Source organism: Ovis canadensis, chromosome 18 (genome assembly GCF_042477335.2).
Source record: "Ovis canadensis isolate MfBH-ARS-UI-01 breed Bighorn chromosome 18, ARS-UI_OviCan_v2, whole genome shotgun sequence".
Classification (NCBI taxonomy): Eukaryota; Metazoa; Chordata; class Mammalia; order Artiodactyla; family Bovidae; genus Ovis; species Ovis canadensis.
This window is the reverse complement of record NC_091262.1, coordinates 32,606,076-32,632,480: the sequence shown is the minus strand read 5'-3', so window position 1 is coordinate 32,632,480 and position 26,405 is coordinate 32,606,076. Positions and strand designations below refer to the sequence as shown.

Sequence of the window (26,405 nt, the reverse complement as noted above, 5' to 3'; positions counted from 1 at the left end):
ACCTTGTAATCAAACACATTAGTGTTTCTGCAACTGAAATTTGAACATTCACACTACATGAAATAAAGGCCATAAATGGTCTGTGTCTGTTCAGTTCAAATTTTGTTACCAAACAATTTAAAAAAAAAATGCTTGTCCAATTTTCAGAACTTTGAAAGGTTGGGGTTGCAGATAAGGGTCAGGCTACCCTGTGTTTCCGTAGATAATGGCATACAGCAGAAAGAGGTGAAGAAATAAATGTTCATGGTCTGATGCCAGACCCAACCCAGCTGTGAGCTTTGGGATAAGACAAGTCTCGTGACAAGGTCAAGGGGGATGGGTGAAGGAGAACCATTCGGGAGTGCTGTGCTTCTGCCCGAGTGTCTGAGCCATTTAGTCCAACTCCACAGATCCTGAGCCTCAGCCATCACAGGGCCCTGAGCCTTTCCCTGGCATCTGACTTAATCCACCTCCAGGGCTGGACCTTTCTCGGGTGGATCCTCAGCGAAGACCTCTGCCATACCGGTGACCAGTAGGACCAGAACGACTACCACATGATCGTCCTCAGGCCCTGGGCTCCCCGACCATTATGGGCTGCTGCCTGCGACAGCTGCAGCTGTTCTCCACCTGCATGGCCTTCTCGCTGGGGGCCAGCGTGGGCACCTGGAAGGGGGCCATAGGTAACTGGTCCATGTTCATCTGGTGCTTCTGCTTCGTCCTGACCCTCCTCATCCTCATAGTTGAGTTATGCGGGCTGGAGGGCCACTTCCCCTTCTCCTGGGACAACTTTCTCACCACCTGCAACTGCTACTCCGCCCTCCTCTGCCTCTCGGCCTCCATCATCTACCCCGTCATCTACATTCAGTTCTTGTCCAACAGCCACGACTGGGACCGCCCCATCATCTCCACTGCATTCTCCTGCATCGCCTTCGTGGCTTATGCCATGGACGTGACCTGGACTAGGGCCCAGCCCAACATGATCACAGGCTATATGGCCACCGTGCCAGGCCTGCTTAAGGGGCTGGAGACCATCGTGGCCTGTGTCATCTTTGTCTTCCTCAGCAACACCTCCCTGTACCTGCACCAGCCGGCCCTGGAGTGGTGCGTGGCCGTGTACTCCATCTGCTTCGTCTTGTCATCCGTGGCCATCCTGGTGAACCTGGGCAAATGCGACAACAGGCTGCCCATCCCCTTCTCCGTTCTCCAGGTTGTGCTGACCCTGCTCTCCGTCCTCCTCTACACCACTGCTCTGCTCCTCTGGCCGCTCTACCAGTTCAACGAGGAGTTGGGCAGGCAGCTCCAGCGGTCCAGTGACGTGAACTGCAGCAGTGGAGTCCCCACCTCCGTGTGCATCTGGGACCAACAACTGGCTGTGGTTAGTTTGACAGCCATCAACCTGCTGATTTATGTGACTGACCTAGTGTTCTCTGCCCGCCTGAATTTTAACAGAGGCTGAGGCTTTGCCCAAGGGCTCCCAATTCCTCCCTTGTCTCACCTGAAGTTCATTACCAAGCTCTGGTGTCCTCTTTCTGGCTCTCCTCTCTCCCTTCTCACATCCTTCTGCACTGATCTCACTCCCTTTCCCATTTCCTTCCCACCTTCTGCTCTATCTCCTTCCTATTTTCTTTGGTTGCCCACATCCTGTTTTGCCTTTTACTCTTGCTGCTCTCTTATCTTTTCTATATTTTCTACTTTTTGCCCCTTTTCTGGTCATCCTTGGTTTTCCCGTCTCCTGTGTCCTGACCACCTCTACCCATTTTCCTTCTTCTGATCCATCAGGACCTGAGACTCCTTCCTTCTCTGCCCACCACCCCTCCTGCCTCCTAAGGTGCTGACTCCACAGCACACAGCCCTCTGTGCAGCTGTTCACACCCTGGGCCTCCGGAGGGGCCTTGTTGCCAAAGCAAGTCTGTCCCTCTTGTATATGTGTGATGGGTTTGGGAATGGGGGTGTGTAGCTAAGCATTGGGTCCTCTTTCTTTGTGTACGGTGTCTCCCATTTAAGTTAAAAAAAAAAAAAAACCTCTGGAAGTCAGTAATTTCCAGTGGGAGGAGTCTTAAAGCAGAGACCCTGGTCCCTAGGCCCCAGCTGGTGGTTGGCCCCATCTGACATTGGCTCCAGAATTTTTCTAAGCTTACTGAAAACCCACTGTCTGCAGAGGCCATCTTAAAGGAAACAAAGGCTAAATGTCTCCCCATCCCAACTACTCTCTGGGGAATCGAAGCAGGAGCTGGTGAAGAACCCCAGAGTCTTGAAGACAGCTGTCTGCAGTGTTGGTGAGGGGCAGCAATGTGGCCCTCCTGCCTCAGTGATCAAAACAGCAGGTCCTGCCTCTGCAGCATGGCCCTGCCAGCCTTAAAGCTGATGTTAGCCTGCCTGGGACTTTTTGTTTTCTTTTTCTGACAGGACCTGTTCTTAAAGGTGAAGTTTCGTTTCTATTTTTCTGGGGAGGGTGGGTTGACTGAGTGGGGGTTTCAGCTGCTGTAGTCAAGTGAGTTGCAGTACTCGAGTGTGTGTGCACACACACGTCAGTGGCTTTTTGCCACTGTGTTCTGCTTTTCTGAGACTCAGGCATAAAGTGACCTATATAAATGTAGAAAAAAATATGTATGGTTTCTTTTAATTACCTGGAGTATCCAATCCCCATCAGCCCCTGCTGTCAACCATAGAGAGAAATCTTGTCCTTTCTTCCACATCCACAATGTTCTTTTTCAAAAACCTCTAAGATAAAATAAACAAAATGAAAATGAAACCAACAAAATCCACAGGTCCTAATTGCCCAAATTTGACTAGAAATCAGAAAGAGCCCAGGTCTTAAAGGGGCCTTGCCAGCCCTTGGATGCCTCTCTTTAAAGGTGTGTGCTTTGTGCATACTGACTGTGTGTGTGTGTGTGTGTGTGTGTGTGTATGTGAGTGGGCAGGCATACATTAAGACCAGCAGCCCTTTAAATAACTGGCAAAGTCATCTCAAGCCTTCTTCCTCTCCTGTTCACAGCCACAAAGCCTCAGAGCCCAGCATCCTGGAGTCACCAGGGCCAGAGGAGCCAGGCAAGCAGAGCTCTGGGAGAGGGGAGGGGAAGGACCCCCTCTGCTGCCCCTCACTCCTGTACTGGGATGAAGCGTGTGATCTTCACCCAAAGGCAGGATGGATGGAGGGGAAGGGCTCCCAGGAGGTGGTCCTCGTGGCAGGAAAATCTTAAGAAGCAGAAAAATAAAGTTCATATTTTAAGAAGAAAAATTTATTTGGCCAAATACATCTAAAGCTGGGTTAAAAAGTTAAACAGATTTCTTTTTTGCAGGACTTCTTAGGACTAAAAGAGATCTATAGCAGTAAGTTATTCCCAGACTTATGTGATCTGGGAGCTGTTTTTTTCCATGGAACATCATGGACTAGTATTCCATGGGATACTCTTTGGGAACCATCAGTCACATCTCCGTCCCTGCAGACTGGTTCACCAGCTTGACTGGAAAGGCTCTCACCTCACCTCCCACAGTGGGCCATCTTACTTTGCACCAGCTTTCATTCCTTAGGGGGTGCAAAGTCCACTTGCCCTTATTTCTGGACTTGCACAGAGAATTTCAGTCTGTGCTCAGCTGGAGAGTTCTCTGAAAAGCTCTCAAGAGTCCTTGGCTCTCCTCTGCTCGCCTGCTCTATACAGAATGTCTTTGCATTGATTCGGGTGCTCATTCAGAGCAGGAGTTGGGTTTTGCTGTGGGATCTGCAGTGCCTGGCACACAGTGAACACGCAGTAAATAGTTGTTTAGAAGAGAGAGGCATAGAGCCTCCCTGGATGGCTTGCACAACCACACCAGTGCCTCCATCTCCAGAACTTCCACATTCCTGTCTGCTTCGTTGTCAAGCCATGGCCTTTCCTAGGGTTTATTATTAGCCAAGGAGACAGGGCCCCTGGTGGCAGGAAGCTGGCTGGGGCTCAGGGTGCTGGCCCTTCAGCCCTGGGGGCCTCTCAGCAAATAGTCCCTTGGAAGCATGGCAACTGTCCTTGAGGAGGGGGTGGGCTGGGAGGGGCCTCACTCCCCACACACACTGGACCCTGGAGGAGCCCCTGTGTGAGCAGGACTGCAGCCCTGGCTGGCGGGACTGTCTTGGGCAGGTGACCTGGGCAATTCCATGGTCTCCAGGGTCCCTGCCACTCTGGCCATGTGTCCCTGTCACAGCCCTGAAGCCCCTTCAGGCCCCTGTTCTCCTGTCTCAGTTCCAGTCCAGGCCCTTCCTCCATGGGAAGGTTGGCTCCATGCCTGCATCCCTTCTGGGTCAGAAGACCCCTACTGGGCTACCTCAGGGCCACTGGGACTCTGGAATCCCCCTGCCCATCATCTCCACTCTGCCCCCGCCCCACCCAGTCCCGGGAGTATTCTCAGGACTGTCTCCTCCCAGGGGTCCTGCAGGGGCCTCCTCTTTCAGCTCCTGCCCTTAAAACAGAGCCGATCACCCGTGCATCCTCACCCCCTCCCAGGATGCCCTGAAAGGGCCCCATCAGCATCAGACACAGCATCCTTCTTCATTTCCAATCCCTTGGTTCCCAGGTTGGAAGCTGCTAACCAGTCTCCCAGGCCAGGAAAATCCTCACTCAGGTAGGACTACCTTCTAGATTTTTCTGGCCTCTTACCTGAATGGCAGCTTTGAAGCTAAAGAAATCAAGCATGATGTCATCAGCTTATTCTGTGGTTCCACATGATACCACCCCAGAGTCATGCTGGGTGAGGGTCTCCTTTCCCCAGTGAGGAAGAGTCACCTGTTAAGGCAAAATGGTGGTGGTGGGGGATTCAGAACACTTCCTACTTCCCACGTCATCTGGTCCCCACGGCCTTGCTCTCACCCCATGGCTCCTCCCTGTTCTCCCCTGGAGCTTCTCTCCTTTGGGTGGCGCTGTGTCCCTCAGACGGCAGCTCCTTCTAGTGATGCTACAGGGAGGACAGGCCGGGACACGCGTGTCTTCAGATGCTGTGGAAGGAGGCAGAGGGCTGTGAGGGTGGATCCTGGGTCCCAGAGCCCCAAGCCTTGGTCCTGGCCTCCAACCCATGGACTCTGCTGACATGTGGGCTGTAGAGCAAAGTGCTCAAACCCACAGTTTTAGCTATGTTTTTTGAGTTCCCCCTTCCTGGTCATGCATGCATCAAATGAAGGCATTTGGTTCCTTGAGCCTTAGTTTCCTCATCTATAAAATGGGGTTAGCACTATAATCCACGGTCTCTTTTCTGAAACCCTTGGGTCAGATTGCTCCAGAATTCAGAATTTTTCAGTTTCAGACAAGAGACATGGTGCATCTATTCTATATGACATAACATCCTACTGGGGTCTGGAAGCTCCTTGTAATCAAATACATTAGTGTTTCTACAACTGCACTTTTGAGCACTCATAATGCATAAAATAAATGAAGATCATAAATTATCTTAGATCTGTTCAGGTCAAATTTTGCTACCAAATGAATTTTTAAAAATTATTGTTCAGTTTTCAGAGGATTGAAGGTTTGGGGTTGCAGATAAGGACCATCCTACCTTGTGTCTCTATGGATAATGGGACACAGCCCAAAGAGATGTAAAAAATGTTCATGGTTGAGGCCTGACCCAACCCATCTGTGAGGTTTGGGATAAGACAAGTCTCCTGACAAGGCCAAGGGTGATGGGTGGAGAGAACCATTTGAAGTGGCTGTTCTGTTACCCAAGTGTCTGAGCCTTCCAACTCCACAGATCCTGAGCCTCAGCCCTCTTGGGGCCCTGAGCCTTTTCCAGGAGTCTGACACAGTCCACCTCTGAAACTGGATCTTTCTCTGGTGGGTCCTCAGGGAAGACCACTGCTTTTCTGGTGACCGTGACCTGCCTGACCATCACAGCACCATGTCCACCTGGTCGATATCCCCAAGCAGGGATGCCGTGTTTAGCGTGTGTGTCTTCGTCCGCCTGCCGCAGCTCTTTTCCACCTGTGTGGCCTTCTCACTTGTGGCTGACATGGGCTTCCAGAGAGGGGCCATAGGTAACTGGTCCATGTCCTTCTGGTCCATCTGTTTTACCATGACCCTCATCATCTCCATAGTCGAGTTATGCAGGCTCGGTTCCGAATTTCCTTTCTTCTGGTACAACATCTCCATCACCTATGCCTGTTATGCTGCCCTCCTCTACCTCTCGGCCTCCATCATCTACTCCATCACCTACGTCCAGTTGGTGCCTTATGGTCCTTACCGGGACCGGGCCATCACCGCCACGGCTTTCTCCTGCATCGCGTCTGTGCAGTATGTCACAGAAGTGGCCAGGATGAGGGTCTGGTATAAGCTCAAGGAGATCTTCTTCTATGTGCACACCACGCGAGCCTTGCTGAAGGTGCTGGAGACCTTCGTGGCTGGTCTTATCTTTGCCTTCCTCAGCAGCACCTCCCTGTACCTGCACCAGCTGGCCCTGGAGTGGTGTGTGGCCGTGTACTCCATCTGCTTCATCCTGGCAGCTGTGGTCTTCCTGCTGGACCTGGCTGAACGGGAATACAGGCTGCTGGTCCCCTTCCCCATTTTCCACCTAGTGCTCAGCCTGCTCTCCGTCCTCCTCTATGTCAGTGCTCTGGTCCTCTGGCCGCTCTACCAGTTCAGCGAGGAGCTTGGCGGGCAGCCCCAGAGGCCCAGCAATGGGGATTTTGGGGACAAGCTCACTCACGACATGTGCGCCTGGGACCAGCGCCTGGCTGTGGCCGTCCTGACAGCCATCAACCTGCTGGTTTATGTGGCCGACCTGGGGTACTGGGCTCGTAAGATTTCTGTAGGGACTGAGAACCAGCCTGGGGACTCCTGATCCCCTGCTCATAGGAGGTATCCTCACCGAGCTCTGATGTCCTCTGATGCCCTCTTCCTGGCTTGCTCTCTCCCTCCTCACATCCTCCTCCATGCATCTCACTCTCTTTTCTGTTCCCTTCCCTCCTGCTGCTCTGTCTCCTTCCTGGTTTCTTTGGTTGTTCATTTTCTGTTTTGTCTCTTTCTCTTGCTTCTCTCATTTTTCCTTCATTTTCTGCATTTTGGCCCTTTTCTGATTGTCCTTAGTTTTCTCGTCTCCTGTGTCCTGACCACCTCTCCCCATTTTCCTTCTTCTGATCCATCAGGACCTGAGACTCCTTCCTCCTCTGCCCACTGCCCCCTCCCACCTCCTAAGGTGCTGACTCCACAGCGCACAGCCCTCTGTGCAGCTGTTCACACGCTGGGCCTCCTCATTGCCAAAGTGTATCTATCCCCCTGACAGTGACTTACTGGTGTGGTTGGGGGAGTTTATGGGGTGTGGGTGGGTAGGAAGGGATTGGGCTTTTTTTTCTTTTCCCAATGGAGCAACTGTACAGTACACTTCCCCTTTAAGTTAAAAAAAAAAAAAAAAACCTCTTGAAGGTCAATAATCTCTAGTGGGCAAGATTCTTGCATGAGATACTCTGGGTTCCTGGGCCCCACTTGGTGCTCAGTCCTCCAAGAGATTGACTCCAGATTTTTTGCAGGCTCACTAAATATCCGTTACTTTGAGGGCATCTTAGAGGAAGCCAAGGGTAAATGCCTTCCATCCCAGCTACTCTCTGGGGAATCAAAAAAAAAAAAAAGAGCTGGTGAAGAACCCCAGGGTCTTGAAGACACCTGTCTGCAGTGTTTGTGAGGGGCAGCAATATGGTCCCCCTGACTCAGTGATCAAAACAGCAGATCCTGCCTCTGCAGGGAGAAGAGCATGGACACTGCCAACCTGTCTGGGTGTTTTGTTTTGTTTTTCCATTTTTTCCTTCTGTTCTGGGGGCCAAAAATTACTGAGTGACTCTGTTCTTCAAGAGGAAGTTTCAAATTTTCTTGGGCGGGTGGTTTGTAGGGGATGGGGATTGCTGCTTCCATTGTAAAAGGAACTGTATTGTTGGGTGTGAGGGGACACATAAGTGTGTTTTTCTGTGTCTGTTGCTTTTTGATGTTGACTCCTGGTTCTCTGGGACTCAGGCATAATTTGAACTATGTAAATGTACACAATTAAAAAAATTTTTTCTGGAGCTTCTTATTCCTATCAGCACTGCTGACAATCATAGAGAATGGTTTTTTCTATTGTCCCACGTCCATAATAACCTTTTCAACCTCAATATAAACATGAAAGAAAAGAAAGAAAACAAAACAAAATCCTCATACTCGCTGCAAACTTGCCTAGAGCTCAGAGGAGTCCCAGTCAATTTCCACCTTCACCCAAAGGTAGGTCTCTGGGCGCCCCTCCCACTGACTCCCCACCCAGGCCTGGACTAGAGCCTGGGGGTGTGGCCCAGTCTGTGACACTAGATGTTGGGCCCCACCCCAGTGCCCAGTATCCTGTCCCCTAGCTCTTAAAGGGGCCGTGACAGCATCTGGATGCCTCCCTATACAGCTGTGTGCTTGTGTGCATGCTCAGTGCACATGTGTGTACATTGTGTGTGCCTTTGTGCTCCCTTGCTGTGAGATCAGCAGGCCTTTAAGTAACTGGTGGCTGTGAAGGCCCCTCAATCTCCTGTCCTCAATTACAAAGGCTCAGAGCCCAGCATCCTGGTGTCACCAGGACCAGAGGGCCAGGCAAGCAAGCTGCGGGGGAGGGGAGGGGAAGTCCCCCACTGCTGCCCCTCACTCCTGTCCTGGGATAAAGCGTGTGATCTTCACCCATTGGTAGGGCGTGGAGGGGGAGGGCTCCCAGAAGGTCATCCTATGGCAGGCAAATCTTAAGAGGGAATGAAATAAAATTCGTATTTTAAGGTAAGAGAAGAAAAATTTGCAAATAAAATGTTTCTCTGTCCATTGGGGCCTCTTCCTTCCTTGCTAGTGTGCATTGTGCATTATCCGACCTCCTAAAGAGCAGAAATATCTGCTCCACCATAGAGATCAATTTTTCTAGCCCAAACCATGGAACTTCTTAGAAGATAACACTGCTTACTTACTTACGACCTTACTGGGATCACTAGAGGTATTGCTTGTGTTCTGCCTATTTTACAAGATTCTTGTTTCTTGAGTCAAGGATGAAAAAGAATAGGATAACTAGGCTACTTGAACCTGCCTGCAGTGCAGGAGACCCTGGTTTGATTCCTGCGGTGGGAGGATCTCCTGGAGGAGGGAGAGGCTCCCGCTCCAGTGCTCTCGGGCTTCCCTGGTGGCTCAGTCGGTAGAGAGTCCGCCCGCAATGCGGGAGACCTGGGTTCCATCTCTGGGTTGGGAAGATCCCCTGGAGGAGGGCATGGCAACCCACTCCAGGATTCTTGCCTGGAGAATCCCCATGGACAGAGGAGCCTGGAGGGCTGCAGTCCATGAGGTCTCAAAGAGTTGGACACAACTTAGCTACTAAGCATACATGAGCACTGGCTACTTGAAATGAAATATATAGTTCTCCAGGATCCATGATTGTAGTAGTGTGATTCTAGATATGAGAAGAAGCAACAAGTAGAAACCATCTCCTGGAACTGAGAGACTTGTAAGACTTGTAAGACAGGTGGTCTAGCCATCTTTTAGCTACTGTTGCCAGGACAGGATGAGTAATAGCATGGGAGTGGCCTGTCAGTGAAATCCCCAGCTGACCTGGGAATGAGCATTCCTAGCACCCTGGGACAAATTGGTGAAAAATGTCTCCTAAACCTTGGCTGAAATTAAGACAGAAACAGAGGGAGCTGTGTGATAAAGAATGTTGCCGACCACCCAGGTCTACAAGAATCAAGCCAGGACTTCCTTGGTGGTCCAGGGCCTAAGACTCTGCACTCCCAACGCAGGGGCCCCGGGTTTGATCCCTGGTTGGGCAACTAGATCCCACATCCTGCAACTAGGACCCAGCCTAGCCACATACATAAATAAAATATATGCTTTTGAAAAAGAGAAGCCATTAGCCACTGCAGTCGCTGATCTACAATCCACCCTGAAGGAATTCAGGGTGAAAATCAGGATAAAGTGCTTTGTGCTCTGGGACAAGTGTGAGAACCAGACCTCAGATAGTTAGATATTTTCAGGAGAATTTTTTTATGAGCCCAGTTTTTTGCATCTTCCCATATTCAGAAAAGCACTAAAACCATTACCCAAGGTATCTGGTCCTCGTGAAGAGCAGTAACCTATACCAAGCTGTGTGTCCCCAAATCACATACATCCTGCCCTCCTTCTTACTTCTCCAGGACAGGACTCAGAGCTTCCTGAGAGACTGTCTCCCCAGTTATACTCCTTAGATTGGCTCCAATAAAACTTCTATTTCTTTCTTAAGTTGACTAAACACATTGACACACCCAAGTTTTTGTGCAGGAGTATCATATTCTTATATTTCCTGAATCAAATGGAACACAGCCCTGGGACCTCAATTCCCAGGACGATGAAAATGCCTCTGTGCTTTAGTAAAAGAATTGCCCAGGCTGGGCTCAGCTGAGGGGCTCACTGTCCAAGCCTCATGGTTCAGGAGGGCAGCTGCTCCATCCCCCCTGCTGGGGGGTTAAGTGTCATTTGTCACAGCTCCAAGGCTGGTCCAGTCCCCTCACTGTGGAACTCAAAAGAGAGTGTAAAGGTCCTCTGCTTAGTCCAACCCTCTTATCATAGAGGAGGTGCGGCTGGACCCCACGGAGGGCAGGAGTTGTCCAGAGTCACCCTGTGTGTGGCAGAGTCAGAGTCAGGACCAGGTGCCCTGTCCCTAGGCCAGCTGTCTGTCCATGGCCCCATGCTGCTTGTGACAAGTGTGGCAACAGCATTCTCCAGGCTGGGATTCTGTCCCGTCCACCCTAGTTCTGCACAAACCTGCCCCGTCCCCCTGAGGAGGGCACTCACTGCTGCTGAGTCAGTTTCCTCATCTGCTAGAGGGGGGAGGGGTGCCAGAGACCCTGGTCCTTCCCAACGCCACCTTTTCCTGATCTTTTCTGCTGGGAATACAAAGGGACTGATCCCAAATGGTAGAAGAGGAAATGGAAACCCAGAGTGAGAAAGAGGTAGATCAGGGTCCACAGCTGGGTCCACAGTCACATGTGGTCCTGCCTCCAGGCAAGTGGCCCCAGAGCCCTGGTCTGGTCTCCCTGGAGATGAACCATGAGTTGCATGGAGAGCAGAGCCCAAGAGATCTGGTTTCTGGTTTCAGTTCTGCCACAGGATAACTCATGAGCATGGATGAATCTTGTCACTGATCTGAGCTCCAGTTTCCCATTTATAAAATAGGAAAATTAGGCTAAAATCATGGTTTTTAAGCTATGTCCTCTGGAGACCTTGGTTTCTAGTGAGATGGTGGGGTTGCAAGTAGGGTGTTGGCCCACCCCTCATTTTCTCTAACCAGAGCAATTTGGCTTGAATCAAACCCCTACTCAAGATCTCATTTGAAAATAAGATTGGAAAGATTGGAAGTGATTCATATGCTCATCTTTAGGGTGGTGGTTAATAAACTATGGTGTAGACAGAAGAAGGAATACTAAACAGCTGGAAAAAAATGAGGATGCTCTCAAATAATGATAAGGAAATAGCTCCAGTATATACAAAGTAAAAACAGTAAAATATATAGTATGCTATTTTAAAATGTATAATAGGGAGAGAAATACAATAAAAATAAAAGTATCTATAGATGATTGGTTTGCTTCAAGAAACACAGAAAGGACCCCCATGAGTTCAGTGGAGCAGATGCCTGGTCTTAACCAGGAAGAGGAACTGAAGAGAGAGTAGATGGAGCCACAGGTAGAAGTGAGGTTTCTCAATCATGGCTTTTAAAAGAATATTTTTATTTTGAACCATGTAAGTATATTACCTTTTCAAGAAAGTAAAATTTAAGTTTGAAAAATATACCAGCTGGAGAAGCAGGGTCAGGGAGGGGTGGTTGGCAGATTGGTTTCCATGTTCCCTGCAACTCTGATGGACAGGCTGGGGGAGGAGCTGAGAGATGCCCACACAAGGCTGTCTCCAAAGGCAGAGGGAAGGGAGGTGCCTTGGGTCCAGGGGTCTGGGGAGGGGGAGCTGTGGTCCCCAAGCCCACCTGCTATGACCAGGATTCCCTCAGCCCTTTAGCACACACAGTTGATGGAGAAGCCCCACAGTGCCCAAGCCTCAGGCCCTCCTTGCTCCCTGCCTGGCCCGGGCTCTCTGTCTCCCGAGGCAATGGCCAGAGGCTCCCTCCTCAGCCGGCCAGCCAGAGCCTCCTCCAGGCAGCGTGACTCCAGCTGATGCCCCCACTCCCCAAGACTGTGCCCTGAGCCGCATCCAGAACAGAGCCTGGGGCACAGATGTTCCCATTCTCTGGCTCTGGAGCAGCTTCTTGGAATAATCATGGAGATAGCCTTCCCGAATTTACCTTTGAGTGGAGAGAAGAGGATTTCTTCTCTCCTGGGGCATCTGGGTTATCTGCCCTGGGAACCAGTGCAGGATGCCAATCCTGGCCCTTGTCTGTGTGTTTGTCTCCTGTCTCAAGGTGGCTGTAGGGAGGCAGATGAGCTGAGGAGAAGGCAGCGTCTACGGTCTCCATGCTCTCTCTGGCATTTTCTGGCTGGCTTGTCAGCAGGAAATGGTCTGGCTGAGATGAGGGCACTGTTGCAGGACCTCTGCCTGGGGCACTGCAGTTAGACCAGGACAGACAGGAGCCCAGAGATTATTCCTGGGCCCAAGAGAAGAGGGAAGGGGCTCAGCCTTTCCTAAGGTTCTAGTACCTGCTGAGTTTTGCAGGAAGCCACACTTGAATTCCAGGCTCTGACAAGGAGAAACTGTGTAACCTTGAGCAAAAGATATAATGTAGTTTTGGGGCCTCAGTTCAAGATCAATAAAATGGGGAAGACAATAACTATATCTCTGAAGATGAAATAGAAATAAGTCACCTAGTCAGATTGTTGTTGCTGAAGAAATGGCTATTCCATTCCTCTTGGGTCTAAGGTACAATGCCAAATCCAGGGAGAGCTTAAGATCTTGAACCAAGTATCTAGGTTCAAATCCCAGCTCTGCCACTTCCTCTCTGTGTGATCTTGGCCAGTTGACCTTACTGTGCCTGTGAAAATGGGGACACTGAGTGCAGAGTTCAGGGCCTGCTGGGAGGAGCAAAGGAACCCACAGCAGAGCTCGACCTGCGGTGAGCACGACACGTGTGACCTCTTGTAACTGTTGTGTCCACAGCAGCCCCGCTGCAGCCCAAGTCCTCAGGGCCCCTTTCTCAGCCGACAGAACCTCTGAGCTGTAACCTGAGGTCTCTTGTGGAGCCGGGCTGGGCTGGTGAGGGTTTGCTTCAGTTGCTCTTTTCTGAATCTGCTTCTGACCAGGGGTTGGGAGGTGATGACGGGAGCTCCGTTCAAGCCCATCTCCTCACCCCAACTCCAACCAGCATCTGTTTCCATAAATCCCTCCAGCGCTTTTTCTGGAAGAAGAGTGAGCTTCCTCAGGCAACAGAGTTCTCAGAAACCATCCATCTGGGCAGCTCATGGAGCGGGGCTCCCTCTGGGCCTCCTCCCCTCCCTGCATTGGCCCTGACAAGCCTTAGGACAAAGGACACCCTCTCAGCACTACAGCCAAGGGAAGGCAGTCCCCTGGTCCCAGCTGCAGCCCGCCTGCCCCTTGGGCTCCCAGCTGACCACTGATGCCAGCAGCACGCCATCCCTCAGGCCACCAGGTGACCGCAGTGGTCCACGTCCATGCTGAACCAGGGCCAGCTGCCCATTAGCCCAGACCACTGCTCCCAGTAACACTCTCTTTGCTAGTCTGGGACCACTCCTTATGCTAATCCCTAAGAAGAAAGAGCTTGTGTTTCTTTCTGGTGCTTCAGGCAGAAGGAGAGATTCCAGAATATTCTGTTCCTGGACCCTGCAGAGGCTGGCAGAGACCCAGATCCCTCCATCATCTCAACCTCTTCCCCTCACCACAGGCCCCTGGCACCCCTGCTTTCTCCTCTTCCCGCTCCACAAACTTGTTTTAAGCTTTGTTCTTGGTGTCAAGAAGTTGCTCCTTATAGGCATGTAAGGAAACAGGGTTCTGCGTCATCAAGCAAATAGGGGGACAGAGTCCCTGGTCCATTTGTAAGAAGCTGTAATTTTTTTGTTGAAACAGGCCTAATATGTTATGTGTATATTATTATCACCTATTGTAAATTATAATGCAAAACTCTACATTCAGCTTCAAGTAAACTGAGGCTTCAAACATAAACACTGCAATATAGACACACCAGGTAGAACATTTGCCTCTTTCACTCATGAGTATATTCCCAGCACTGAACTGGGCTGACACAAGCAGGTATTTGTTGAATGGATACGACTTTATAATATAGCCTTATGAATATTACCTTACAGCCTCAGGATCCAGGTTGAACCTCCTGACCAGGTTACATTCTGTTCTTTCTGTCTTTAGTGGAAATGTTACAGGATCACTGGGTTTTGTGTTATCTCATTTAATCTCCTAACAACATCATGGTCGTGTATAATGAACATCTCTGTGAAGGAGAATCACTGAGAACGTGAACTCCCCCCTATATTGAGTCTTGCGGGGAGACTGGGCCTGAACTTCAATAAGAAACATAAAAGGGCAGGTAAATAATTAACCTGACACACCTGGGCTTGGACACACACCTAAGGAGCAGGTGACAAACAGACACAGTCAGATCATCTCCTTCTGCGGGGCCTGCAGCAGCATCCAGCGTGTGCTTCCGATGGCCACGGTGCCTGGTCCAGCTGCCCGTGGCTGTGCCCTGGCTGCCCAGCTCCTGCCTTCCTGGTCTGAGCCTATTTCTGAGCCTGGTCCCACCCTAATAATTCTCTAAGCTACCAAACAGCTTTCTAGTACAGTTGTTCTCTGCTTAAGTTGCCAGAGATGTTCTCTGCAGGTCTAATCAAGAGCAATCATGTCTAAAAGCAGGTGCTAGTTATCTTCATTTTCTGGATGCTGCTGCTGCTGCTAACCCTCTTCAATCGTGTCTGACTCTGTGGGACCCCATAGACGGCAGCCCACCAGGCTCCCCCGCCCCTGGTATTCTCCAGGCAAGAACACTGGAGTGGGTTGCCATTTCCTTCTCCAATGCATGAAAGGGAAAAGTGAAAGTGAAGTCGCTCAGTGGTGTCTGACTCTTAGCAACCCCATGGACTGCAACCTACCAGGCTCCTCCATCCATGGGATTTTCCAGGCACTGGAGTGGGGTGCCATTGCCTTCTCCGTCTGGATGATGAAACTGAGGCTTTGAGTGGCACTGACTGAGCACAGGACTGCTACGTGTCAGGCTGAGCTCTGGTCTCAGTTCCGGGTTGGGAGTCAAGTAGACATATCGGTGGAAAGGCCCTGAGATGACCAAGAAGAATTGGGAGAAGTTCTCAGTGGCTGGAGGGAGGAAGGCAAAGAGGCAGGAGAGGTAGAAAGAGATGTGAGCTTGCAGGGCTTTGGAGGTGATATTTTGGAATGTGTGTTTCATCCTGAGGGAGCAGAGAGAAGCCTGACAAATTTTCTTAGTTAGGTTCACTCCAAAGCAGACACTGGGGTAGAGAATGGAAACAGAGTCATTAGCAGGAAGCTTATGGCAGGAGAGCAAGTGAAGGGACGGATGGATCTGGACCAGGTGGTAACTCTAGAGATGAAGAAGAGAGGATGGATTCACAAGTATTTTGTGAAGAGCATCTGTGAAGGTGCTGCCATTGACTGAATGAGAAGATGAGGAAGGATCAGCGTGTTTTGGGGCCGGGAGGTTCAAGAGGTGGGATTGGACATGTTGAGTGTGAGGTGCCATGCATGATTCAGAGAGAGCACTCAGGAGGTAGCTGGATAAGACTCTAGCACTCAGCAGAGATCAGCTCTGGAGGCAGGAATTGCAGAGTTGTCATCATTCAGCCTATTTACTTCATTCAGCATCTGCTTAAATGTCACATCCATGGAGCAGTCTTATCCACTCCCCACATTCCAATAACTGCCTCTTCACCTGTTTTCCCCTTGTCATTATATTTATTACCAGATAACATGCTATTATGGATTGGTTTGCATATTATCCATCTAGATAAGTAGGATTCGTGAGGGAAGAAACTACCGGTTCCATTCTCTGCTCTCTGTCCAGGGCCTAGGACACTTAAAGCCATCTGACTGGATAAGGACTAGAAGGTGCACGGAAAATACGTGGTCGAGCCTGGAGTCCTGAGGACCTGAGCCCCCCAGACAATGGGAGAGGAGGAGGAGGAGGGAGAAAAGGAGGGATGGGAGGCTGAGGAGCAGGGAGACCATCATTCCAGAGCATGGTTCCTGGTGAATTGTGGGCAGAGAGCCATTTCTTAATAAACTTCCTCCCTCTAGAAGCACATGAGCCGGGCCTCAGGTGCAGGTGGAGGAATAGCACGTGTATCTGGAGGGGCCTCAAGAACACGAGGAGGCAGGAGCCCAGGCCGCCTCCCTGAGCTCCGGCTGGCTCCCCCTTTCTTAGCCTCCCTTCCCAGAGCACTCAGTGGATGGTACCCAGAGGGAGGGGCGGGGCACAGGGAGCACCTGGGACAGAGCCTGAGATGTCAAGGGAACAGAAGGGAGAGGTGAGGTTACAGCTGCCCCCGGGGCATCGAGTGTCTGTCATCGTGGCCCCTCGCCTCATCAAGACCAGCTGAATGTTTGCTCTCAAATATTTCATAAATCTGCCCCTGCCCTCCACCCCTGAAGTATCTTTGCTCAAGGCCCATCATCATACACCTGGACTGTGGAATCAACCTCCAAACTGGCCACCCAGCTTCTTGGCCAGCCTCCATTCCATTTTCCTCCTACAGCCAGCGTGTCAGTTCCAGAGTGGGCCTCCGATGGATCAGCCCCTCCTTAGAGAATGTCAGTGAGGCCTCCTTACTTGCAGCTAAGATCCTACTTGTGTCTCTGGTGTCCAGGTCCATCTACACTGAGCCCTGTCTGCTGCTCCTGCAACACCTCCCTCCCTCCCACCTCACCTGTTGTGCTCACATGAGACCCAGGAGCTGCCCACTTCAGATTGCTATACAGAAGTGTCAGAGAAGCAATCAGAGATGGAGTTGGTGGAATCAAGGAAGACCTCCTGGAGGAGGTGATTAAAAGTCAAGTCTTAAAGGACCTAAAAAATGGTTAACAAAGCAAAGAAGTGAGGAAGAGTTTTGGGTTATATGATTTGCTTGAGGATCTCATGAAGTTTCATTGGCAGAGTGGATGTGACTGCTGCTTGTGTGTGGGAGGAGGGAGAAGATAGAATTGAGCCTGGGCAACTGGAGGCTGGTCTATATGCCCACTTGGGTCAGGAATGAGATTTGGGGTGGCAGAAAGTAAGGAGTTGGAGCTGAGACACTTCCCTAAAGCCAGGACCACATTGTTTGCAACCTCAGAGCTAGAGTAGACAAGGAAAACCATGCCCTTCAGCAAGAGGAAAGGTCAAGGCTAATACCCACCTTGACAGGAGTTTTGGATTTTTTTTTAAGTCTCCACAAGAGAAGCAAAATCTAAGTCTTCATTTCCGGTGAAATGGGCCCAAATATACATGACCTCTGAGGTCAAACAATGCCAACCTGGAAATTAACACAATTGGCACCCAACAGGGGTTTGGCCTGGAGGGTCCTGAGCAGAAGCAAATGCAGTTATTCTGGGTGAAGCTTCCAACAAAGGTGTCAGGACCCTCCCAGAAAAGCGAGTCCTGTAAAAGGTGAGGGCCGGGGGTGGGGGGTGTCACAGTTTAGTGACAAAGTACATGAAAGATCAACCTGCTGTGAGTCCCAGGAACTCCACTGAAAACACACCAATATGAAATACTCAGCAAACCAATACACTTTGATAGACAAGTACACTAATGATAAACACACTAGAAAAAGACACCATGAAAAAAGACAGGGAGATAGGAAAGAGAACTGTAACGGGTTGAAGAGGGTCTTCTTGAAACTCATGTCTACTCAGAACCTCAGAACGTGGCCTTATATAGAAGCATGTTGATGCAAACATACTTAATTAAAGATTTGGGGATGGAGATCATCCTGGATGGAGGGTGGGACCACAGTCCAGTGACTGGTGTCTTTACAAGAGAAAGGACGCAGAGATTTACACACAGAGTTGAGAGAAGATGAGCACATGAAGACAGAGATGGAGTTAAGCGGGGGCTACAAGACAAGGGGTCTCCAGAAGCTAAAGGAGGCAAGGATGGACCCTCTTGGAGCATCACAGGCAGCACAGCACTGCTGGCACCTTGATTTCAGACTTCTGACCTCCAGAACTGTGAGAGAATAAATCTCTCTTGTATTAAACCATCAAGCTCATGGTAATCTTATGCAACAGCCCAAGGAAATAAAAATAAATAAAAAATTGGAAAATATAGTCTCTCATGTTTTTATAAATTACCAGAAAAGCTAGCTGACCTACTCAGAGCATGCTGGTCACATGGATTCCAGGTCCCCTTGTTATTTCCTGTATCCCCCAGTGTCTGAGACTCACAGGGGAGGGTTCACTGATCTAGAGAAGGGGAGTCAGTCCAAATGCCCACAGGAGCCGGGAGGGAAGGAAATGAGTAAAGGGGATGGAGAGGACCAGGGCCCCTGGAGAGGACCGGCTGCACCTGTCGGGGGTGGTGGAAAAGGAGGGGGCCCTGTGTATGACACACTCTCGTGTATAAAATGGAAAACAATACAGACAAGCCCTACAAACATGTGCATTTATGTACACACATGTCTACACATTTCAGAACATGTGAAATGTGTTGAGGACTGTACATGAGGTTGAGAGCACAGATGCTCCCTGGATGGAGGGGTGGACGTTCCTGTGAGCAGGCAGGAAGCTGGTCATGCCCAAGAGAAGAAATCAGGACATGTGAGATGATCATAGACTTGCTTTATGTCAATCATACAGGAGAATAAGAGAAATATAGAAAACTACACAAAGATATGAATGGGAAACAATATAGAGGGCATAGCCACATCAACTCCAGCCACCCCCAGCCCCTCAAGGACACACAGCCCGGTGACACCACACCTCCTGAGGCTTCCAAAGGAGTTGGGAGTCTCAATTTTCATGAGAAATTAAAACACTGCCGCTTCCAAGCCCTTAGGGAAAGAAATAGTAATACTAGTGATTCTACATCATTTTTTCATGAAAACACTGTGATGGAAAACTGAGCACATCAAGAGTCCACCTGCAGTGCAAACTGGCTTGCAGCCCCTGATCTGCAGCAAATCAAGCTGCATGTGCTGATGTCCAGAGTGGGGCAAGGCCTTCTGGGTCCTCTGTGAGGGAGAGGGGGAGGGAACAGGTAAGGGGCATGGATTGAGAGTGCCCTGTCAGAGACCCTCTGAGGAGCCCTTCACGTGCTTTTATTCATTTAATTGACACATAGTAGGTTATAAGCCCATTGCACAGATGGGGAACCTGAGGCTCTGATGAGTAAATGGACAGGATCATCCAGTTATGAAATGTCTTATCCTTGTCACTCTGGTGTCCATCTTCCCTCCTCCTTCTCTGTCCATCTGGCACCTTCTCCTTCCGGCACCTCCTCCTTCCTTCCTCTGTCCCGGCCATGACCTTCCCGGCTCCCTGTCTTCCAGTCCACACTCCTGGCTGCTGGGCAGGCAGGGCTCAGCCACATCCAGGCTGTGATCTCTCTGGGGCACCATGTCCAGGCTCACAGATGAGAGTGGAGGAGGGGCTGCTGGGAGACTCAGGTAAAGCTGCTGCTTTTCAGGTAGGGGAACAGAGGCCCAGAGAGGGCACAGGCCTGACCCAGGGTCACACAGCAGGAACCTCCTCCTCTCCTTCGCCAAGTCCTCCCTCTGTGCTATTAAATGGATCTAAAGAGATGGGAATACCAGACCACCTGACCTGCCTCTTGAGAAACCTATATGCAGGTCAGGAAGCAACAGTTAGAACTGGACATGGAACAACAGACTGGTTCCAAACAGGAAAAGGAGTGCATCAAGGCTGTATATGGTCACCCTGCTTATTTAACTTCTATGCAGAGTACATCATGAGAAACCCTGGGCTGGAAGAAGCACAAGCTGGAATCAAGATTGCTGGGAGAAATATCAATAACCTCAGATATGCAGATGACACCACCCTTATAGCAGAAAGTGAAGAGGAGCTAAAAAGCCTCTTGATAAAAGTGAAAGAGGAGAGTGAAAAAGTTGGCTTAAAGCTCAACATTCAGAAAACCAAGATCATGGCATCTGGGCCCATCACTTCATGGGAAATAGATAGGGAAACAGTGGAAACAGTGTCAGACTTTATTTTTTTGGGGCTCCAAAATTACTGCAGATGGTGATTATAGCCATGAAATTAAAAGACGCTTACTCCTTGGAAGGAAAGTTATGACCAACATAGATAGCATATTCAAAAGCAGAGACATTATTTTGCCAACAAAGGTCCGTCTAGTCAAGGCTATGGTTTTTCCTGTGGTCATGTATGAATATGAGAGTTGAACTGTGAAGAAAGCTGGGCGCCGAAGAATCGATGCTTTTGAATTGTGGTGTTGGAGAAGACTCTTGAGAGTCCCTTGGACTGCAACGAGGTCCAACCAGTCCATTCTAAAAGAGATCAGTCCTGGGATTTCTTTGGAAGGAATGATGCTGAAGCTGAAACTCCAATACTTTGGCCACCTCATGCGAAGAGTTGACTCATTGGAAAAGACTGTGAAGCTGGGAGGGATTGGGGGCAGGGGGAGAAGGGAATGACAGAGGATGAGATGTCTGGATGGCATCACCGACTCGATGGACATGAGTTTGAGTGAACTCCGGGAGTTGGTGATGGATAGGAGGCCTGGCGTGCTGTGATTCATGGGGTTGCAAAGGGTTGGACACAACTGAGTGACTGAACTTAACATAAAGTTGTCTTTTAGCCTTAGATGTAAATTGCAGGGTCATTTTTTTGAGGTAAGTTGGGAACAGCTTTGGGGACAGATACCCCCTCCCTCCCTCACAGCAGTGCCCCTCTCCACCCTGGCAGTGCCCACTGAGAGGCCCACAGGCTCCAGGGCTCCACTGGCAACTGGGGCTCAAGGAGTTTTGTGAGGCCAGGGAGGGTCTCAGGTTTGCTCTGTGTTTCACTTTCAGCCTCAGCTTGTCCCAGGGTTTATTATCAGCAAAGGTGATATAATAATCCCCTGATGGCAGGAAGCTGGCTGGGGCTCAGGGTGCTGGCCCTTCTGCCCTGGGGGCCTCTCAGCAAATAGTCCCTTGGAAGCAGGGCAGTTGTCCCTGAGGAGGGGGCGGGCTGGGAGGGGCCTCACTCCCCCAACACTGGACCCTGGAGGAGCCCCTGTGTGAGCAGGACTGCAGCCCTGGCTGGCGGGACTGTCTTGGGCAGGTGACCTGGGCAATTCCATGGTCTCCAGGGTCCCTGCCACTCTGGCCACGTGTCCCTGTCACAGCCCTGAAGCCCCTTCAGGCCCCTGTTCTCCTGTCTCAGTTCCAGTCCAGGCCCCTCCTCCATGGGAAGGTTGGCTCCATGCCTGCATCCCTTCTGGGTCAGAAGACCCCTACTGGGCTGCCTCAGGGCCACTGGGACCCTGGGATCCCCCCCAGTCACCTCCAGTCTGTCACCTCCGCCCCCACTCCAGTCCTGGTTGCCTTCTCAGGGCTGTCTCCTCCTAAGGGTCCAGCAGGGGCCTCCTCTTTCAGCTCCTGCCCTTAAAAGGTGACCAGTCATCTGTCATCCCCACCCCCTCCCTGGAATGCCCTGAAGGACTTCACATCAGAATCAGATATCCCATCCTTGTTCATTTCCACTCCCTTCTTCCCAGCTTGGAAGCTGCTAACCAGTCTCCCAGGCCAGCAGAATCCTCACTCAGGTAGGACTGCTGCTGCTACTGCTAAGCTGTTTCAGTTGTGTCCGACTCTGTGCGACCCCATAGATGGCAGCTCACCAGGCTTCCCTGTCCCTGGGATTCTCCAGGCAAGAACACTGGAGTGGGTTACTTCTAGATATTTCCAGACTCGCATCTGGATGACAGTTTTGGAGCTTAAAAGCTAAACATTATGTTAGTTTATTCTGTGGTTCCTCCAGGACACTCCACCTTGGAGTCATGCTGGGTTGGAGTCTCCCTGCTCCAGTGAGGAAGAGTCACATGGGAAGGCAATATGCAGGGGAGGGGATTCAGAACAGTTCCTATTTTCCTTGTCATCTTGTCCCCACATCCCCAGGGCCTTGCTCTCACCCCATGGCTCCTCCCTGTTAAACTCTGAAGCTGCCCTCATCCGGGTGGAGCTGTGTCCCCTCAGATGGCAACTCTTTCTAGTGATGGCTCCTGGGAGGACAGGCCAGGACACGTGTGTCTCCAGGTTGCTGTGGAAGGAGGCCATAGCACTGAAGGTGTGTCCTGGGTCTCAGAGCCACGAGCTTTGGTTCTGGGCTCCCACCCATGGCCTAGCTGACCTGCTGAACTGTAGAGCAAAGCGCTCAAACCTACAGCTTTGGCATTTTCATCTGGATTTCCCACTCCTATCTACGGGGCAACCTCAGGGAAATACTCAACTACCCAGCTTCAGTTTTCTCATCTGTAAAATGTGGTTAGCAGTACAATCCAATATCCCATTTCTGAAACCTTTGGGTCATCTCCAGAATTCAGAATTTTTCAGCTCCAGATAGGTGGCATAGTGCATCTACTCTGTATGATATCACACCCACTGGGGTCTGAAAGCACCTTGTAATCAGATACATTAGTGTTTCTGCAACTGAACTTTTGAACATAAATTGTCTCATGTTTGTTCAGGTCAAAATTTGTTACCAAATGAATTTTTTCAAAATTCTTTTTTCAATTTTCATAGCCTTGAAGGGTTGGGACTGCAGATAAGGACCAGCCTAACTTCTGTCTCCCTAGATAAAGGTACATAGCTCAGAGAGATAAAATATTCCATGGTTTGAGGCCAGACCAAACATGGCTATAAGGTTTGGGATAAGACAAGTCTCCTGACAAGGCCAAGGCTGATGGGTGGGGAGAAACATTCTGGAGCGGCTGTGCTGTTACCCGAGTGTCTGGGCCATTGCTTCCAACTCCGCAGATCCTGAGCCTCAGCCCTCACAGGGCCCTGAGCCTTTTCCAGGCGTCTTGACTCCAGAGCTGGATCTTTTTCTGGTGGGTGTCAGCAAAGACCACTGCCATATCGATGACCTAGGCCTGCACAACCATCAGGAGCTCCACATGACCGTCCTCAGGCCTGGGCTCTCTGACCATCGTCATGGGCTACTTTCTCCGCCTGCTGCTGCTGCTCTCCACCTGCGTGGCCTTCTCCCTGGTGGCTGGTGTGAGCACTTTGCAGGCGGCTGCGGGTAACTGGTCCATATTTGTCTGGTGCTTCTGCTTCGTCATGACCCTCATCATCCTCATAGTCGAGTTGTGTGGGCTTCAGTCCCGCCTCCACCTCTCCTGGGACGGCTTTCTCATCACCTGCGCCTCCTGTGCCACCTTCTTATGCCTCTCAGGCTCCATCGTCTTTGCCACCGCCTGGATCCAGTTGCTGCCTCACAGCCCCTTTGGCGACCACGCCATTGCGGTCACTGCCTTTTCCAGCCTTGTATCTGTGGCTTATGCCACTGAAGTGGTCTGGACCTGCGCCCAGTCTGGAGAGTTCTCCTGCTCTGTGCTCACCTTGCCAGGCCTGCTTCACAGACTGGAGATCTTTGTGGCCTGTGTCATCTTCGCCTTCATCAGCAGCCCCCACCTGTACGTGCACCAGCCGGCCCTTGAGTGGTGCGTGGCTGTGTACTCCATCTGCTTCCTCCTGTCAGCAGTGACCCTCCTGCTGAACTGGTACAACTGGGACAACAGGCTGCCCGTCCCCCTTGTGCATTTGGGGCTGACCCTGCTCTCGGCCCTCCTCTACGCCTCCGCTGTGGTCCTCTGGCCGCTCTACCAGTTCAACGGGGAGTTCGGCGGGCAGCCCCAGAGGTCCAGCGACGTGAGCTGCCGTGACAAACTCACCTCCTATATATGCACCTGGGACCAGCGACTGGCTGTGGCCGTCCTGACTGCCGTCAACCTGCTGATTTATGTGGTGGACCTGGTGGACTTGGCCCGCCGCTTTTTTTATCAGCTTCTGAGGCTCTGCACCAGGCCCCCCGATTCCCTCTTATTGTCAGTGGAGACATCTTCACCAAGCTCAGTTGTCCTCTGATGTTCTCTTCCTGGCTCCCTCTCTCCCTTCTCACATCCTTTCCCACTCATCTTGCTCTTTCCTGTTCCCTTCCCTCCTTCTCTGTCTCCCTTCTGTCTCGTGTGGTTGCCCATAATTCTGTTTTGCCTCTTTCTTGTGTTGTTCCATCCTTTCTGCATTTTCTGCTTTTTGTCCCTTTTCTGGTCATCCTTGTTTTCTCATCTCCTATGTGCTGACCACCTCTCCCCATCTTCCTTCTTCTGATCCATCAGGACCTGGGACTCCTTCCTCCTCTGCCCACCTCCCCATGCTGCCTCCTAAGGTGCTGACTCCACAGCACACAGCCCTCTGTGCAGCTGTTCACACCCTGGGCCTTGGGAGGCTCTGGTTGTCTGTCGCCCTGGCTGTGTCTTAGTTGGTACAGATATGCAGAATGGGGTGAGTGCAGGTAGCTAGGGATTGGACCCCGATTTCCCAGTGGAGGGGGTTGTAGAGTGTTATTGTTGTTCAGTCTCTCAGTTGTGTCCGACTCTTTGCGACCCCCATGGACTGCAGCACACCATGCTTCCCTGTCCTTCACCATCTCCCGGAGCTTGCTCAAATGCATGTCCATTAAGTCAGTGATGCCATCTAACCATCTCATCCTCTAACCCTTCTCCTCCTGCCTTCCATCTTTCCCATCATCAGGGTCTTTTCTAATGAGTTGGCTTCTTTTTAAGTTAAAACAAAATCTCTGGAGGTCAATAATTCCCAGTGGGTGGGAGTCTTGAAGCAGAGACCTTGGGTCCCTGGGCCCCATCTGGTGCTCAGCCCCACCTGAGATTGGCTCCAGAATTTTTGCAGGTTCACTAAACACCCACAGCCTAGAGGGCTTCTTAGAGGAAGTTGTGATGACTTCCACCCCAATTACTTTCTGGACATCGAAGTAGGGGCTGGCAGAGAACCCCAGGGTCTTGCAGACACCTGTCTGCAGTGTTGGAGAGGGGCAGCGATGTGGCCCTCCTGCCTCAGTGATCAAAACAGCAGGTCCTGCCTCTGCAGGGAGAAGAGTGTGGCCCCTGCAGCCTTAAAGCTGATGTTAGCCTGGATTTTTTTTTTTTTTCCTGATCAGGAAGGCAAAAATTAGTGAATATCCCTATTCCTAAAGGGGAAGTTTCTTTTCATTCTTTTTCCCAGCGGGGTTACTTCAGAAGGTGGAATTGCTTCAGCCGTAGTAAAAGGAATTGCATCCCTGACTGATGCTCACAGAAGTATGATTCTATGTGTCAATGGCCTTCTCTGCTGCTTCCTGCTTCTCTAGAAGTCATGAATAAGATGGTCTATATGAATGTATAAGTATGTATATCTTATTCCCAGGAGCTTCTGGTTCCCATCAACCCCCTGCTGTCAATCATGGAGAAAATCTCTTCCCTTTTCCACAATCACAATGTACTTTTTTAACCTCAATGTTAAGATAAAGGAAAACAAAACAAAACAATGCCTCCTCCCCTCCTCACCAATCAAGAGACCCTAATTAACCCAAATTTATCTAGAGCTCAGAAGAGGTCTAGCAGATTTCCCTTCTCACCCACCCGGCCCTGGGTGGGGTCCCTGGTGGGGTCCCTCCCACTGTCTTCCTGCTCTCACCTGAGCTAGACCTTAGGGAGTGGATCATCCCTAGAAAACTAGTTTGAGCCCCACCCCAGTGCCCAATATCCCATCAGATAACTCTTAAAAGGCTCCTGCCAGCTCCTCTTTAATAGTTTATGCCAGGGACTTCCCTGGTGGTCTGCTGGTTGAGACTCCTGGCTTCCCCTACAAGGGGAGTGGGTTCTATACTTGGTCCGGGCACTAAGGTCCCACCTGTCATTCAGCGCAGGCAAAAACATTTTTTTAAAAAAAGTTGTGTGCCTGTGTGCATGTGCAGCGTGTTTCCCTGGGTATAAGCATGCGTGTCCGTGTGCAGGCTGGCATTGGCACGAGCCGCCCTTTGTATAACTGTGGTGAGGAAGTCACCCCAAACCTTCTTCCTCTCCTGTTCTCAGCCACAAAGCCTCAGAGCCCAGCACAGTAGCTTCACCAGGGCCAGAGGGGCCAGGCAAGCAGAGCTGTGGGGGAGGGGAGGGGAAGGACGCCCACTGCTGCCCCTCCCTCCTGTACTGGGATGAAGTCATGTGATCTTCACCCAGGGGCAGGTGGGATGAATGGGGAGGGCTCCCAGGAGGTGGTCCCTATTGTGGGGAAATCTTAAGAAGGACTAAAAATAATTCATATTTAAGGCAAGATGAAAAATTTCAGCATAAAATTGTTCTCTGTCCATTTGAGCCTCCTCCCTCCCCTCTAGAGTGCACTGAGTATCTGCAGTATGTGTTAACCAACCTCTCTGCTCAGCCATAAAGGTGAATTTTCCTTCTTCTGGCCCCAGTCATATAACTCTTTAGATGATTAACACAACTTATGACCTTATTGGAGA

At 50.7% G+C, this 26,405-nt stretch overlaps 3 protein-coding genes across 4 annotated transcripts; all 3 read left to right on the top strand.

The window, feature by feature from the left end:
- The first annotated feature begins 224 nt into the window (after window positions 1-224).
- LOC138423892 (myeloid-associated differentiation marker-like) lies at window positions 225-3,217 on the top strand. 2 transcript variants are annotated; one of them, XM_069560283.2, is made up of 2 exons: window positions 328-1,354; window positions 2,975-3,217. In XM_069560283.2, exons 1-2 carry the CDS (start codon window positions 569-571, stop codon window positions 3,095-3,097), a joined length of 909 nt encoding a protein of 302 aa, XP_069416384.1. In that variant the 5' UTR covers window positions 328-568; the 3' UTR covers window positions 3,098-3,217. The 2 variants fall into 2 exon arrangements, with proteins under 2 accessions (XP_069416385.1, XP_069416384.1); XM_069560284.2 differs by lacking the exon at window positions 2,975-3,217 and having other exon boundaries at window positions 225-2,740.
- A 1,303-nt stretch (window positions 3,218-4,520) lies between these two features.
- LOC138423891 (myeloid-associated differentiation marker-like) lies at window positions 4,521-8,750 on the top strand. Its single transcript, XM_069560282.2, has 2 exons — window positions 4,521-4,572; window positions 5,689-8,750. Exon 2 carries the CDS (start codon window positions 5,836-5,838, stop codon window positions 6,772-6,774), a length of 939 nt encoding a protein of 312 aa, XP_069416383.1. The 5' UTR covers window positions 4,521-4,572; window positions 5,689-5,835; the 3' UTR covers window positions 6,775-8,750.
- Window positions 8,751-22,791: 14,041 nt separating this feature from the next.
- LOC138423890 (myeloid-associated differentiation marker-like) lies at window positions 22,792-24,228 on the top strand. Its single transcript, XM_069560281.1, has one exon. It carries the CDS (start codon window positions 23,039-23,041, stop codon window positions 23,972-23,974), a length of 936 nt encoding a protein of 311 aa, XP_069416382.1. The 5' UTR covers window positions 22,792-23,038; the 3' UTR covers window positions 23,975-24,228.
- Window positions 24,229-26,405: the final 2,177 nt, after the last annotated feature.

Excerpts from the sequence above, each read along its gene's own strand:
- LOC138423892 (XM_069560283.2), top strand. The coding sequence starts at position 569 with ATGGGCTGCTGCCTGCGACAGCTGCAGCTGTTCTCCACCTGCATGGCC. Across the intron at positions 1,355-2,974 it reads GGGACCAACAACTGGCTGTG|CCACAAAGCCTCAGAGCCCA; the intron begins GTTAGTTTGACA and ends TCCTGTTCACAG.
- LOC138423890 (XM_069560281.1), top strand. The coding sequence starts at position 23,039 with ATGGGCTACTTTCTCCGCCTGCTGCTGCTGCTCTCCACCTGCGTGGCC.
- LOC138423891 (XM_069560282.2), top strand. The coding sequence starts at position 5,836 with ATGTCCACCTGGTCGATATCCCCAAGCAGGGATGCCGTGTTTAGCGTG.